Here is a 16,237-nt window from a genome sequence, read left to right as displayed (position 1 = left end):
TTTCTGTTGGCTAAGAGTTACATGTCTCTTTTTCCTAAAGAACAAGGCTATGGTTGGTGTATGATTATAGCACTTGCCTAGCATATTCAAAGTCACAGAGTCAAGACCTAGCATCACCAAAAATCTTTGGACTGGAATGGTAGGGTGCCAACTGTGAGCAAGCAAACCAACAGAGTGTTCAAGATCCTGACTTCAAGCTCCAATGCTGGCACCAGAAAGGAAAGAAAGAGAGAGAAAGAGAAAGGGGGAGGAAGGAAGGAGAGAGGAAGAAAGAATACACAACTGTAATTCTTCTGTTTTTTTAAGTAATTATTTTAAAGGCATAACACCAACTGTTGTACAGCACCTACCTTAATTTCCAGTGAAAATTCTTTTCTTCCCTCTTTTATACCATCTACTTTGTGTTGCTTTTAAATTAGCAAACAGGACAAAATTGAATGTGTTTAGAAAAAGGATAAGCTTTCCACGTTCCACTTTTTAAAATGGTTCCCAGTAAGCAGGCAACTTATCAAGTGAGTGGATTACCTGAAGACCTTTCTAGCAATTGTATTTCTGCCTCCAAAGTTGAGTCCCCCTCCTCCTTGCCCCTACTGAGAGTTTCTGAGAGTTATCAATGGGAGGCCTTCGTATTAGCAGCGTCTGGGCAAGCTGACTTTTGGTGATGGTGATCCCTTGTATTAGAGTGGATAGTGAGGAGGTGGTTGAGTGTTAACTGAGGGCCCTGTAGGGTGTGTGTGTGTGTGTGTGTGTGTGTGTGTGTGTGTGTGTGTGTGTGTGTGTGTGTGTGTGTGTGTGTGTGTGTGTGTGTGTGTGTGTGTGTGTGTATTAGAGATATTTGTGGTACGTTCATGAGGTATTTGAAGGAAAGGGATGTTGAGGTGCCTTTGTGTTTCTTCCTCTACCACTGGCCATCTCTGCAAACTATGTCCTTATAACCAGCAGCTCTATTTTATGAGGTGTTTAAAGCGTGTCTACATATTTCTGGGTAATAGGGATCAGATTCCAAGTCATAAATTTCCATATCTCAGTTTTTAAGCTCACCTATTCCTGTCTTGTCTCTCATTTTTCTTATCATGCACCTGCCATTCAACCACATCAAAACCTTCAACCACTTGACACCCCTCCTACAGCTGGAGCCCCTGCCAGACTCTGGCACCATAGTTAGCCCCTCAGCCTTTTCTCCCTAACTTCCTCCTCACCACCCCGGTTTAGTGCCCACCCCAGCATTAGTCCAATTGTCAAGCAAGAACAGCATCCAGACTGCTGCCCTCCACTAGTGTGGAAAGTTACACTCAGGAGAGATGGAAGACGGGCAGGAATACAGACAAGGAGTGCTGATGGAAACACATCCAAAGTGGAGAGATAACTGATACCCAGCAGGCAGTAGGTTGTCTGGAACTGGAAGCAAGATAAGCCCAAGTTTACTCAACTTTCAGTTCCTGAGAGGTACCACATTGAGGAAGTTCAGCCTCCCTGGGTTTGACTCTTGGCTCTGCTCTTGTAGCTGGGAGCTTACTCAGTTATGGATGCCCTCCTCATCCTGGTATCTTCACATGCATGCCCCTTAGGGCTTTTGTGAGGGTTGGATGGGTTGATGCAAACTACAACTGACATTATTTTCACTATAGGAACTTGGAGGGCAGGAGGGTGGAAAACCTTGTTCACAGTGTGGCAAGGAACCAAGCAACTCTGAGAGATGGCTTATAATCTGGAGTTGTCCCTGAAAGAGTAGAAGCCAAGCTTTCAGGCTGTGTTTAAGGAAGACAGTGTTGCCATATTATATTTGATACATACAAATTGTAAAAGCAAACCCTGGGGACAACTCTTTTCTTTTTTTTTTTTTTTTTTTGTCGGTCGTGGGGCTTGAACTCTGGGCCTGGGCGCTGTCCCTCAGCTCTTCAGCTCAAGGCGAGCGCTCTACCACTTGAGCTACAGCGCCACTTCCGGTTTTCTGGTGGTTTATTGGAGATAGGAGTCTCACGGTCTCTCCTGCCCGGGCTGGCTTTGAACCGCGATCCTCAGATCTCAGCCTCCTGAGTAGCTAGGATTACAGGTGTGAGCCACCGGCGCCCGGCGTGGACAACTCTTTTCTAAATATTATGTCACAACATGAAAGCTTACAACTAGTTCCTGAAAACAAAACTGCGAAAGATAATAAAAATAACCAGAGGGTTTGTCGGATCGTGTGGCTAATTGGGAATCATTTTCCTATGCAGACATTGGTTTAAAAGAGAAAAAGAAGGGAAGGGACTTATGAAAACATGGCAGGCCATCCTGGAAGTTGGTTATAGGGAACGTCTTGGGGGAAGAGTTGTACAGGTGTGTGTGGTGGCCATGTCTCTGTTGTTGCTGTCAGGAAGACAGTCTTGATGCTTGGTGGCCCAGTGTTTTGGAGCATGTCTCCTTAGCACCTGTCATATATTAGCCCCTAGGGAGTAGAGCAAGTAAATGCAAATATGGTCTCTATTTGTGGGAGTTTTCAAGCTGTCTTTTCTCTCTTTTCTGTCAGGTTCATATGATTTTTTTAAGGCTGGTTTTATTTGGTTGCTTTCCACGTTTGTGACAGAATGTGAATATTTGCATCCCTTTAAGTTACAGTGTACTTATCACAGGGCTCCTTGTCTAGTGCTCAGTTATAGACCTTGTAGGCTGGCTTCCTGCACATCATTTGCTCTCAGAGCTTCAGTTGCTATCTTTAACATGTCTAATTCCCAGATATCTATGTCCTAAGGAGGCATGTTTTTGTCTTTTGTGCCAGAAGGACATTTTTAATTGAATAGCTTCAGTCTCTCTCTCTCTCTCTCTCTTTTCTCCTGGTGATGAAGAGGGAACCAAGGGCCTCACGTGGGCTGAACACGCAATCGATCACTCAGCTCTACCCCAGGCTCCTCAGTTACTTTGAACCTAGTGAATTGAAACCAAACTCAGCTTCTTCCAAAAATGTACTTTCATCCTATTTTCCTTATTCTTTCTATAAATAGGGCTGGGAACACCACCTTTTTCAATTTGTTTCTCTCCTTACTTACTTCTGATACACAATCAGGCACCAGTTTGGGGAATAAAAAATTCCCATTTAAACATAGATTTAAGAAATCTAAATCAGTTTTTAAAAAAGCAAGTCGCATATACATTTCCAGGATTTGTCTTTTAGCCAACACATTAATGTTAAAATAATGGTTTTTGTGAGTATTCTACTCAACTGTTCTATAAGCATAAAGGTTTAAGTTTCTTAAACCAAACAGATTGAAGTCAAATACTTCACTATGTGCATAAAATATGTGCTTTTGATATGGTTGTATATTGATATTATGTTGTTTGAGATTACATATATGTACATTATATGTATTTCGTGTTATTATATGTTTTTATATTTGTATTATACTACACACACACACATACACACACACAAATTACATACTTTCACATCAAGTAGCACAATAGATTCAGTTTCAACATGCCATGCCAAATGCATGGAATAATCTTGTTAGAAGAATTCCTGTGTTGCATTGTTTCTTAGCTCTTTAGCCTGCTTCATGATCCATTCCTAATGGCATATATTTCTTTTATTTTTAACTTACAGATGTAACATTTATTCATGAAGGAAATAAAACATTTCTGGATAATCTTGTCAATTTTGAAAAACTGGTATGTATATTTTATTAATATTTATTATTATTGCTTTTCTTTCCTGCACAATATCTTTTTCTACTAACCATGCCATTTCCAGGAGCTCATTTGTTACATGTTGAACAGTCAGTACACAGAATATTCCAATTGAGTTTTAACAACATTTTGAGAACCAAATATGAAAATCTACCTTTTTTTTTGTCAGTTGTGGGTCTTGAACTTGGATCTGAGTGCTGTCCCTCAGCTCTTTAGTTCAAAGCTAGCACTCTACCACTTGAGCCACAACGCCACTTCTGTGTTTTTCTGCTTATGTGGCACTGAGGAATCGAACCCAGGGCCTCATGCATGCAAGGAAAGCACTCTACCACTGAGCCACCTTCCCAGCCCCCCACTTTAATTTTTAAAGTGGCCTTTCAAGCTGAGTGCCAGTGGCTCATACCTGTGATCCTAGCTACTCAGGAGGCTGAGATCTGAGGATCGTGATTAGAAGCTAGCCCAGGCAGGAAAGACCATGAGACTCTCATCTCTGATTAACCACCAAAAAAAGATGTTGAGTTGTGTCTCACATGGTAGAGCTCTACCATTGAGCACAAAAGCTCAGGGATAGCACCAGGCCCTGAGTTTAAGTCCCAGGACCCAGCGCGCGCGCGCACACACACACACACACACACACACACACACACACACACACACACATATACACACACACACACACACACACACCCCAAGGCCCCTTCCTTAGACTGCATTAGTAGTTGAATGTGTGTTATGGAACTAAAATTAAAAACATAAACCTCCTGTCAGGAGTTTATCCTCAAGACTGAGCTTTATTGCTTCGAAGGTAGAATCTGATACCTTGTATGCACTGCTGTCAAGGCACTGTGGGAGAGAGACCTACTGGGGGAAGTGTGTCTGTGCCCTGAGCTTGCATGTACACTGGGATTTGTAGGGTCTGCATGTAAAGGGAAGAGCCGTCCCCTTGTCCCCTCTTTTAGCCTCCCTGCTCATGTGTTGGGGACCCCAGTCTGTCTTGCCATATTTCACCCTGAATGCCTAGGTTCTCTCAGGGGCTTTGACCTGCAGTGACCTCTTAACCCCTTCAGGCCTGTCCTTACCTACAGAGCTAAGCGGCTGGAATATAGGATATTCTAGAGAGACAGACATCCTTCTGACAGATGAACTTTAGTGTCACAGATGATTGAATTGTTCTGTCATGGCTAAATATGTTCCCAGTAACACAACTCCAGGGATCCAGACCTTTGAATGGCCTTTCTAGTCATGGGAATGGACTTTGGGGAGCCCTTTCAGGAGCTGACCCCTGCTCCCTATGAGATTAGGGCCGGCCTTTGACAGAAGCTGGATTGAGGCAGGAGCCATTGACCATGACCAGAACAGTACGGACAAGTCGAGTGAGGGCTGACGTCTAACCTTTGCCTCTGCCACGTGCTGCTCTAAACATCAGGCCAGCTCACCCGTGTGCTGAGAAAATGCCGGGAGAGCCCAGCTGCTCTCACACAGCTCCCCACCCCACTGACTGGGCTCAAAGAGGGACATCATCCCCTGTCTTTCCATAGCTCCCCTTTAAGCACTGTGAAGATGCCTTCCGGCCTAGTTAATCTTGACGTGGAAATGTCAGTAACTTTTTTTGGGGGTCCAGTCGTGGGGCCTGAACTCTGGGCCTGGGCGCTGTCCCTCAGGTCTTCAGCTCAAGGCTAGTGCTCTACCACTTGAGCCACAGCGCCACTTCCGGCTTTTTTCTTTTTGCTTATGTGGTGCTGAGGATCGAACCCAGGGCCTCAGGCATGCAAGGCAAGCGGTCTACCACTGAGCCACCTTCCCAGCCCTGTCAGTAACTTTTAAAATGCCTCCTACCTACACTGTGTTAGAATCAGAGTTGATTGTTGTAGAAGCCAATCTAACCCGCCTTTAGACATGGCTAGTGTTGTCTTTTGGGAACTTGTTGGGTGTGGCTCTGTGGTGCCCTGCACGTTGCAGGACTCCCCTTACCAGCAGAGGCTGTAGTCGCCCATTCCCAGCCCTCACCACTAGTGTTAAGTAGTAATGAAGGGCTTGCAGAAGTATGAAGCTTTGATTGCTATTTACTCAGCCTCCTGGGCAGTGCAGGTGGGTGAGCTTCCAAGAGCACGTGTGAAGATTCAGGGTAAAGTGTATCCCACAGCCTAGTGGAATCTTCCTGAAGGTCTAATAAGTTCTTCCCTCTGACCAACGGGGACCCAGGGGGGATAATTATACTCTCAAGCTGACTCTTCCCTGTTGTTCCGAGCAGGCTGGTGGCCAACCTTCTCTCTACATTGAACCAGTAACGTGAGTTCATGTTGTCATTTCCCGTCAGTGAATGTCACCAGAGTAAGAACAATTCCTTACAGGAACCATGGGGAAAAGCCATGGAATAGTTCCAGCACCCTCTCTAGATCCACCATAGATGTGACCTTTTTCTGCTTTCTCCAGAAATCCAGCTGAAGCCTTTTAATTCCTTTTCCTCCTCTTTTTTTTTTTTTTTTTCTGGTTGGTACTAGAGATTGAACTTAGGGCCTACACATGTGCTCTACCACTTACGCTGTATACGTAGGGCAGCACGGACCTACAATCTTCTTACCTGCAGACATGACCACCATGCTTGGCTTGTTTCTTGAGATAGAATCTTAACAATTTTTAGAAGCTTAATCGTTCCTTCCTAGGCTGGCCACCAGCTGTCATCCTCTTGGCACTTCTGAGGAGCCAGGATTACAAGTGTGCATTGATGGGCTGAGACTTCCAGCCTGCCATAGGGACTAACAGAAAGTCTAAATAATAGTGATCTTATTGAAGTCAGTGATGTAAGGAAGGTTAAGGAAATTCCAGGATAAGGAACTAGGTGCACTTGTGCATGGCACAGCAGTGAACAGGCAAAGCATGTCTGGTGACTTCCTGGTTCTCCAAGTAGATGGCCTTCGGGTCTCGTGTGCCCCAGGCTGTCCCTTCCACACAGAGGCCTGGACAGAAGTCAGTTTCACATCCTGCAACGGCCTGTGCTGACCTTCAGGCTGGAGGAAACTGATGTTCCTGGAGCAGTGTCAGGCCATTCCTTGCTAAAGATAGGGTTTCTCTGGTGCTCATACAAGGCCATGGCTCACCAACACAAACCAATAGAATCGGAGTGAATTCACTTGCGAGAAGGAAGTTCCTCATGATGGATATAAACTTAAGCCAGCTCACACATAATTCAGTGTATTATCTTCATCTAGCTGACACTGGCCAATGCACTAAAGCAGACTGCATGCACATGCAGAAGTACTCAGTGGGTCTCATAAAATTTCTCTTGTTCCCCAGGCTAAGTTCATTGCTGCCTCAACAACTTTCTGTATTCTCATACCAGACTAGTAAATGACAGGGAAACAAAGAGCTTCCCTTTGCTTAAAAGTGCCATCTTACTATAAAGAGCATCGCCCTTCTTCCCCACAGAAAGCCCAAGGATAGGAACCAGCACTGGAATGCAGTGCCACTGTGCACTGACCCACCCTCACATCAGCTCCAGCCCTGCCTGAGCTGGCACATGATAGAAATCAGTGTGTCGCCACAGCCCCACACAAGGAGCAAGGTGTCCTGGGAATAGGGGTGAAATGTGGGGAAGGAAATGGAACAATACATTTGCGCAGACATGAGTCAGGTCTCATTTCCTTCACAAATGTTGCTTGGGTTGCTGCTGTAATCACTGTTAATTTTCCACTATTGAGAAGAAGTACATTAGCAGCCCAGTTGCGAGAACAATTTAATCAGTGGGTCATATTTGAAGAGCTTTTCTGTCATCCTGCCAGATTTTAAGCAGAAGGTTTTGTGTGTGTGTGTGTGCGTGTGTGTGTGTGTGTGTGTGTGTGTGTGTGTGTGTGTGTTAGCATTGTTCTGTCAGCAGTAATCATGAGGGCTTGCTTCTGGTGGCTGATCCTAGGTCCTTGTGTACAGGCAGGATGTGAAGTACAGGAGCCCCTGGAAAGATGGGGGTGTCTGGAGGTGCAGATCAGGAGCAGCTTGACTCTTGTATAATAGAATGACATGGATTTCAATCTGAAACCACGTCAGAAGTTGCTCTCATTCACCAGAGGGCTAGAACATAATGACCATGGTATTTAAAGATTGTCTGTCTGGCAAGTGTGTGAGGGAAAGTATAGTAGAAAGTGGTCTCTTCCAAAACACAAAACAGGGCTGGGTGGTAGCTCTGTGGTAAAGCGCTTGCCTAGCAAGTGCAGCATCCTGAATTCAACCCAGAAAAGACCAAACACCAAAACAAGAGGTTAAAAAACAAACCAAAACAAAACATCATCATTGTGGAAAAGAAGCAAAGAGTGAGTGGAAGGAAGGCTGTGGCACAGATGCATGAGTGTGCGGTGGAGGGAATCTTCTCCAAAGCAGCTGCAGTTTTCAGAAGACTTTTTCCTGGCAATCAAAAGAGGTGTAGGAAGGATAGTCAGTCATAAGCAGAAAACATTCTTTGTGCAGATGTCAGTGTTATAGGAATTTATTCTTTCATAAGTACCTCACTTCCTGCTGCCATATAAGCCCACAAAATTTGTGCCATGTGTGTGCCACGTGTCAAGCACTGGGCTTGCAAGGCTCTCTGGGGTACATGATTGATCTTACACTGTACAGAGACTTTGCTCTCACCTGCAGGGAAAGCACAGGAGATGTGGTCAGAAGGTTTGGTGCAGGGCTATGTTTACTTACAGTCTCCTTTCCCAGGACTTAGAATCTGTGGAACCCAGTAAATATTTGTTTGTAGTCCAAGCTCTGTATAACCAATTAAAAATCATCTGCAGTTCCGGGGGCCGGGGAGGGTCTTCGGTTTATACCTGAAGTGTTAGGTTGTCCATCCATCCCAGCAGGCACTGCTACTTTAGCAACACCTAAGGGACTGTTGACTAATGGGCTCTTTTCTACCTTTCAGCACATGATTGCAGACACTGTCAGAACCCTGAGACACTGCAGGGCTAACCAGTTTGGTAAGTAATTGAAAGCAGGTATAGGATGTGAATCAACTGTGTGTGAGTGTTAACTGTCACCAAACCCCAAGTGCTGGGTGGTCACAAGTTTAAACAGCGCATACAACATCACTCTGAGGAATAAGGTGTGCATGCTTTATGCTCTGGCTTTCTTCAATGGTTGTTTGGGATGGTCAGAAAGACAAGATGTGGCCAAAACATGACCCCTTTGCAGAAGCAATTTGGCTGTGACTGTGGTCAGTTATTCGCTCCCCCTCCTACCTGGTTCAGCCCTGCCCCTGAAAATCTTGGCTTCACTTGCCTACCACTCCAGACCTGCTTGGGAGTTTAGCTGAGGTGACTCTGTCCTTGCCCTCACCTCTTTCGTCAGGGCCTTCCTGGAATAGGACTCTACTTTATAAAGCAGCCTTCCATCATCTTTCTTCTCTCCAGCTGTACTTCCTGTCCACAGCTGCCTTTCAGCTAAAAAAGTACTCTTCAGAACACACTGGTAGAATCCACACTGAGGAGTATTCCAGGCATCGTATTGCAGGAAGGACGGAGATGGGGAGCTTGCTTGGGCAGCGGAGTCCTGCAGCAGCCTAGTGAAGGGGGACCATGAGCCCCGGAGGTGCCAAGCACAACTGTGCACCTCAGAGTCACAGCCATGAAAGATGAGCACAAAAGTAAAATAAACCATCAAGCTCAAGAATTATAAATCAACCAAAAGCCACTGGCGCCTAACCAAAGTTCTCTGTTTGAAAAGGAGAATTATAAATAGATGACCAAGCCTGGCACACCAGTGGCTCAACCTATAATCCTAGCTACTCAGAAGGCTGAGATCTGAGGATCACAGTTCAAAGCCAGCCAGCCTGGGCAGGAAAGTCTGTGAGACTCTTCAGTTAACCACCAGAAAACCAGAAGTAGCACTGTGGTTCAAGTGGTGGAGTGTTCACCTTGAGCTAAGGAGCTCAGGGACAGCACCCAGGCCCACAACCGACAAAAAAATAAATAGATAAATAAACACATGATCTAATTTTATAGATATCCATATCACTTATCATTTATTTGGTACCATGTAAGTACCATTGATATACACCTATATAATTCATTAAGTATGCAATACAATGCAGATATAAATAGCAACAATAACGTCATTGGAGTTCCATCCAGATGGACAAGATGATGAGTCTGACTTCACCTTTCTTGATGTCCAGGGGATTACAGGATATTCAGCTCATTCAAGGGACTCTAGTTTTATATATTCATGTTATATGTACTGACTTGGCTGGCCTTGAATCTCTTCACCAAAGGAGAATCTATATAACACAAGGAAAAATTTAAATAACTATCAAACCAGTTTATGTTCTAGTATTTATATACCTGTAAAAAAAACTGGTATACATAGCTAAGATATGGAACCAACCCAGATGCCCCTCAGTAGATGAATGGATCAAGAAAATGTGGTATGTATACAAAATGGAATTCTATGCCTCCATAAGAAAGAATGACAGTGCCCCATTTGTTAGGAAATGGAAAAACTTGGAAAAAATTATATTAAGTGAAGTAAGCCAGGCCCAAAGAAATATAGGTCCATGGTTTCCCTTATTTGCAATAACTAGTATATGTCTGAGTCAAGCAGAAAAGGTCAGATAAGTTGATGTTAGGGGAATGAACCCCAAGATAAGTATTCACATGTTTTTTTTTTTCCTTTCATGCAACTGTTTCTATCATATTTATAAGATGATTTCTATGTTGCTTTGTATGCCCCTCCCCCACAGTATAACCCATACTTTCACTGTATTTGATGTTGGTATAATTTGTGGAGGGGAAGGAAAAAAAACAAATCGTTTAACTAGGGATACAGGTGGACCCATTACAACAATGAGATGTACAAGTCATTATGTCGAAAAACGAACTTTACAACTTTGGTGGGAGGTGGGGGGAGGATCGGGTGGGGGGAGGGAAGGATTTTGGGAAGGGATGGGAAGGGGAAACAAAGAGGAGGCAACAATGCTTGATAAGAAATGTACTCGTTATCTTGCTCATGTAATTGTAACTCCTCTGTACGATATTCTCACAATAAAAAAAAAAAGTACTTCACTTTTAAATTGTAAAAAAAAAAAAAAAAACTGGTATAAAACTGAATTTTTGGAGTTTATTTTAACAGTGTATATGGGCCTAGCATCCAGAGTTGGTATTTAGGATAAAATAAGGTAATACCAATGAGGCCAGTAATACCAACAGGTGCCATGAAGGGTTAAGTTATGGTGAGACGGCTCCCCCACCATCATTCTACTGCTTGCAAGCTAGAGCCATCATGTGTTTCAAACCAAAAGCAGTGGTCTTAATATCTTCCAGAAATGCATTCTTATTTTAAAATAATAGAGAGTTTTGGGGTCATAGTAAAAACTTATTTGCTGAAACCACGAAGCCTGTTGTTATTAAACCCAACAGTTATAAGCCAAATTCAGACAAATGCTGAATTATTTCTTCATACAACATAGAAGAGGGAAGTAAAGGTTTTCACCAGGAGAAATAAAGTTGTAGTAAAACGTTCCGCATCCTGCAGTGCCCTTGCTTTGGCTCTGCCTGAGCTCCAGGGTCATACCCTGCCGGAGCCTCAGAGAAGCAAGGGGATGAGAGCCAGCCGCCCACACGTCTATAGTCTCTTCCCCCCACCCCGCCCCATTCCCACTGGGTGGCCCCTTGCCCACGCACTTATCTCTGATGGACACAATACTCTGCAGTCTCTGTAGGCCCCACATTTCTTTGACATTTCCTTGCATTTCCAAGTGGGAAGTTCCTTTGCTTGTCCTCCTCTGGAAAGGGTTCATCACACACACACACACACATTCTTCCTGAGCCCTCTTTGCCTGTCAACTGTATCTTAGATTCCGCTCTGGCATCTCTTCTTTCAACTGTTTCCTGATGTTTCCCCTCAAATAATAATAACATTAAAGAAGTGTACAGATCTTAAAACATTTTAAAGAACCCGCTGTTGTGACCATGTGCTAACCGTTGATCTGATTGCACCCAGAGATATGCAAGCCAGTGTAGGCTGTTTACACAGACAACTGCTATGAAAGGCTGGCCAGTGTGGGGCTCCAGCCCTGGGCCCAGGAACCACGGGGCCTGGCTGTGCCAGTTTCCCCACGGTGGAGAGGGATAGGAGGAGGACTTCCTAACAGCACAGACTGTTAGTGCCTAGCCAGAGTGACTGCCCCACAGCAGGCTCACTTGTGCTGAGGAAGCATTTCTCCTGGAAGGACAAGGGTGTGCCGCGTGTTTGGGACTCTGAGTTGGGAGAATCTACCAGGAAGTCACGGGGATTGCCGCTCCTAGAGATAGCACCACTGCCTACGTGAGCTTGATTGTTGCTTTTCCCTCCAACACATAGGAGGCGATGTGTCCCCAAAGGAGCACCAAGAGCTGAAGTCCTACGTCACCCACCTGTATGTCATCGACAGCCAGCAGGCCCTGTTTGAGCTCTCCCACAGGTTGGAGCCCCGGGCCTGAGCCGCCCGCCCATCCCCCTCTGACTGCGCAGCGCCTGGCTTGGAGTGAATGGAAGGGAAGGCCACCGCCCAGCACATTGCTTCCTGTGAGGAAAGGAGTGGCTGAGTTTTATCAGTAAACTCTAAGATGTGCCCAGGAAAGGAGACCAAGGCGGGGTCAGGAAGTGACATCAGCCGCCAGACCCGGGAAAGGCCCCTCCACTGGACTGTCAGAACTGGAGGAACAGAGCCAGGAGCATCCTTAGAATGGAGGAGTGTGGTGTCCTGCCATCATGTTGTAGATCCAGTCCATCTGTGTTTCAACTTGAGATATACCAGCAGGGAGAGGAGGAAGGGCATCTTGACAGGGTGAACAAATACTTCAGTCAGAGCTTGCTTGCAGGAGCAAGGAGTTCTAGTCTGCCTGTGTCAGACTCCTGTCCACAGGCTGCCAGGTTTTGAGAACATGATGACCATGACGGCATCTCTAGTTGTCCAGGGAAAGGGAGAGGCCTCTGGGGCGTAAACTCTGCATCACCTCTAGAGTCAAGAAGACACGCAGCTGTCCTTCAGGCCCTGCCTGCCCAGCAGGTGGGCAGTGCCCAAGCGTGCACTTCATGCTCTCAATCACACAGCAATGAATGCTTGCAGGCGAAATTAATTTCTGTTCAGCTGATTTGCAACAATAGACAAAGTAGAGTAAAGTGGCTTTCCCAATAAGGAGACATCCCATTATTTAGTTTCTGGGGATTTCCTTTATATTTGTAAGTGCACATTTTGTTTTGTTTGTCCTAGGCACAGTATGATTTTCAGAAAAGCACAGAGCCTGATATACTGGGCACTCAATAGCTGTGTGTGGAGAGGACAGAGCCTTTTCCTGAGGAAGCCTCAGCACCTCCACGCCATGGGCAACTCCCTGCTGGCAACTCCCCCAGCCTGCAAGAACGCTGCCAACAAGGGAGGCTAGGCTGGGGGCAGAACTTAGCACCCCTGAAAAAGGGAGAGATTATCCATCTTTTGGCAGATGTTCTCAGAAACACTCAGATGTCCGATTTGTGTTGGAGCCTAGTCCATGCGCTCACCAAAGCAGAGCCTTGCTGTAATTCCCAGAGTCGCGTAGTCTCCTGAATCTTTTTTACTATCCCATGTGTACCAGTTAAGCCTCTTACAGCAATTAAGACCTCTTGTTGTCCTCAAGGACTGGTTAGAGGATTTCCCTCAACCATCGAAGAAACAAAAAGCCTGTGGTTGAAATGAGCCAGTTGTCTCTGCTAGCTTGACACCTGTTGCTTTGCTGAGTCCGCAGCCCCCTACTTCATGTATTCGGTCCATTCGTGCTGCAAACGTGTGAAGCGTGCGTGCTTCTTGACATTTCTGCCTGTTCATCTAATGGGCTCCTGCACCGACCTGCCTGTGTCTCTCCAACACCTCATTCAGCCTCATTACCGAGCTCAGTTTCCTAGCCTTTCTGACATCTTCATAGCAGTGCTGTTTCCTGGGCTCAGGAACCACAGTGAACTTGAGATTCTGTGGGAAAGAAGCAAGCAGACATATTGTGGTATAGGACTTTCAAAAAGACTCAGTCTTGTCCAGCATGTAAAACTGGAGTCCTGAAATCTTACAGGGTTTTATAGAAATGTTCCATCCATGGCTAGTCTACTTGTAAAAACTACTTCATGCTCCTCCCGCTAGAGGGCTTGAGTCCACAGAATCAGACTTCACTTAAAAATCCCTCCTCTTAGCAATGCCAACACCTGTTTGTGTCTGTTCTCCAAGCTAGCAACTAGGGTTTAGCCAGCGTAACTATGTAAGGACATTTCAGCCTTGTCTCTGTGATTTTTAAATTTAATTTCACATTAGATCTACATTACACCAAATAGAACATTATCTACAGAGGACTAGTTTTGAGTGGAGATCTATTTCAATACCTGTTACTTAGATTCCAATATGTACACTTGACCAAATACAGCCATACATTATGTCAAAGCACATTTTGTACTACCTATTCAGACCATCCCATGTAGCATGAGTGGAAATGGCCAGAGAGGAAGGGGTACTTAGCTACCCTTTCTTCCAAAGCAAAAGGAAAATGGGATTTTGTTTGGTTTAGATCTGCTTTTTTAATCTTTGTCTTCTGAATGTCGAAATCTCAACATCTTTCTGAAATTCAACTATTGTTTTCCTAGAGATTCTTTTTCCAGGCAACAAACTCAGAAATTTTAGAAGCTTTGAGGAGTCTTAACCTGTGACAGAATTGTGGGAACCAGCTTTTGTACCATAGGAAGCTGTTTCTGAGGAGTCTGAGCTGACGTTGAATGGGTATTATAGGACTAGAACATTCCTAGCAGTGGGTAGAGGCCCCAGTCCTTTGCAGGTGCTCACCACGGCCTCTTAGACCTGGTTCTCTTCCAATTAGTAGATGGATGGACTATGAGGTGTCTGAGCTCTCTTCTCTGTCTCTTTGGAGTTTAGTGATTGCATAAAATCTCCATTCGCTTCAAAACTCTTCTGTGATATGGCACCTTCATCAGCAGACAGTGACCTCGCACCTCCACAGATGTTCTTTGTGAACAGCACAACTCAGCCACAGTGCTGGGGCTCTTTGAATCCGTGAGCATTGCAGTACATAAGCCAGCCTTGCTTAGAAGTTAGTACAGGGTAGCAGAACACACGTTCCTATAGGCAGAATCACAACCTTCTCAAATTTTTTTAAATAAATTACAGAAATATAGTTTATGTCCCATAAACTATATTAGACATTCACTGTCACGGTCTTACAGTGCCCCGATGTTTCAGTGAACTATGACTACACTCACACTTTTCTAGTATCCTTAATTATATGTGGAATTAACTCACTTTCTAGAACAGTTACCTACACAGCAGGTAGCGTGGCACATGCCCTGACTTCAAAGGCATGAGGGTAAACACAACAGCCTCTGAGTGGGGGAGAGGGGGTGCTGGGGGAGGGCTGCACCCTAGAGCCAGCCTTTCATTCACAGCCCTGCAGTTTTGCTGAATCACCCGGCATGGCCCACTGAGCTTCTCTAAAATGGAGCACAAACATTAACATTTGGGAGAGCAACCCCTCCCTCAATGCAGGATTTCTTCTCACTGCTGCAAAGATATGTCCTTAAAATTTCAGCTCGCTCACCTTTGAGCAGGCCTGTTTCACTTCAGACTGTAGAGGAGAAAAGATTTTTTTAATTGCCAAAAAAAAAAAAGTTAGATGAAAATGAGCTACTGTGTAAAGCAAAGCTGTATATATGAAACATTTTCTAGCAGAGTAATATTTATTTGCATAGCCTATTTATTGTATTCGTATCACACTGTTATTAAATACTGGGATGAAATTGATGACCAGAAGCAAGGAATCTTGCCTTTTAATGTACCATTACTTAGGGCTGCTGTGATATTGTCAGCTTGCATTAACACTTAGATGATAGGAAACCCGCCGTCGGGATATCTACCTAACTTCTCAGGGACTACACTTGTAGTTTTCCACCATTATTCGCACTGGTAAATATGAAACGTCCGTTGAATTACCAGAATTGCCATTAACAGTGTTTCCTTTGTCATCTCTCGGCTTTCTGCCTCTGTATATATGACTGGGCTGTGTATTTATCAAAGCTAGGAAGCAATAATTTATATGTAAAAAATGGACAAGCAATATAAGGTTAAAACTTATATAAGTAAGCATTACCTTATCTTGTATTTTCAAGTGTTTTTTTTTAACTGCTTTTCCAAATATAAGACTATGTTAAAGATACTGTTTTCCTGTCTCGTCTCTTCTTGCTTGGCTTCTGGAACTCGAAGGTCATTTGATCACCAGAAGAGCTGCAAGTGGATGAAAGGGTTTCTCAGACATTCCCAGGAAGCTGGCACAGTGGCATTAAAGAGCCTACCCACTGCCCCTGTGCTCACCGCCACCGTCCCACCTCCCTCCACCTGCGTAACGTATGGAGAGAAACGCCATGCACTATGGTGGTACCTTGCAGCCAGGATAGAGGCCCTGAGGCCCAGGAGCCCACCAAACAGGAACCCTGGCTGTGTGTGCACTGCCGTAGCCCAGAGCACCAGTCAGTGTGCAGAATGTCCTCCATCTCTCCCTACAGACATTCCTACATCCTGCCAGTCCTGGTC

The 16,237-nt window shown here is 44.9% G+C and overlaps 1 protein-coding gene across 2 annotated transcripts in view; it reads left to right on the top strand.

The window, feature by feature from the left end:
• Positions 1 to 15,863, top strand: part of Rapgef5 (Rap guanine nucleotide exchange factor 5) — a 235,875-nt gene extending 220,012 nt beyond the window's left edge. For both annotated transcript variants that reach the window (XM_042684977.1, XM_042684978.1), the window contains 3 exons: positions 3,581 to 3,645; positions 8,567 to 8,621; positions 12,001 to 15,863. In XM_042684977.1, the coding sequence (XP_042540911.1) occupies positions 3,581 to 3,645; positions 8,567 to 8,621; positions 12,001 to 12,119 (239 nt within the window). In that variant the 3' untranslated portion in view covers positions 12,120 to 15,863. The remainder of the gene's footprint in view (positions 1 to 3,580; positions 3,646 to 8,566; positions 8,622 to 12,000) is intronic.
• Positions 15,864 to 16,237: the final 374 nt, after the last annotated feature.

This window comes from Dipodomys spectabilis, unplaced genomic scaffold, assembly GCF_019054845.1.
Source record: "Dipodomys spectabilis isolate Male_0828 unplaced genomic scaffold, ASM1905484v1 ptg000092l, whole genome shotgun sequence".
In the NCBI taxonomy this organism is placed as follows: Eukaryota; Metazoa; Chordata; class Mammalia; order Rodentia; family Heteromyidae; genus Dipodomys; species Dipodomys spectabilis.
The sequence above is the reverse complement of the archived record's forward strand: the minus strand, read 5'-3'. Positions and strand labels throughout refer to the sequence as shown.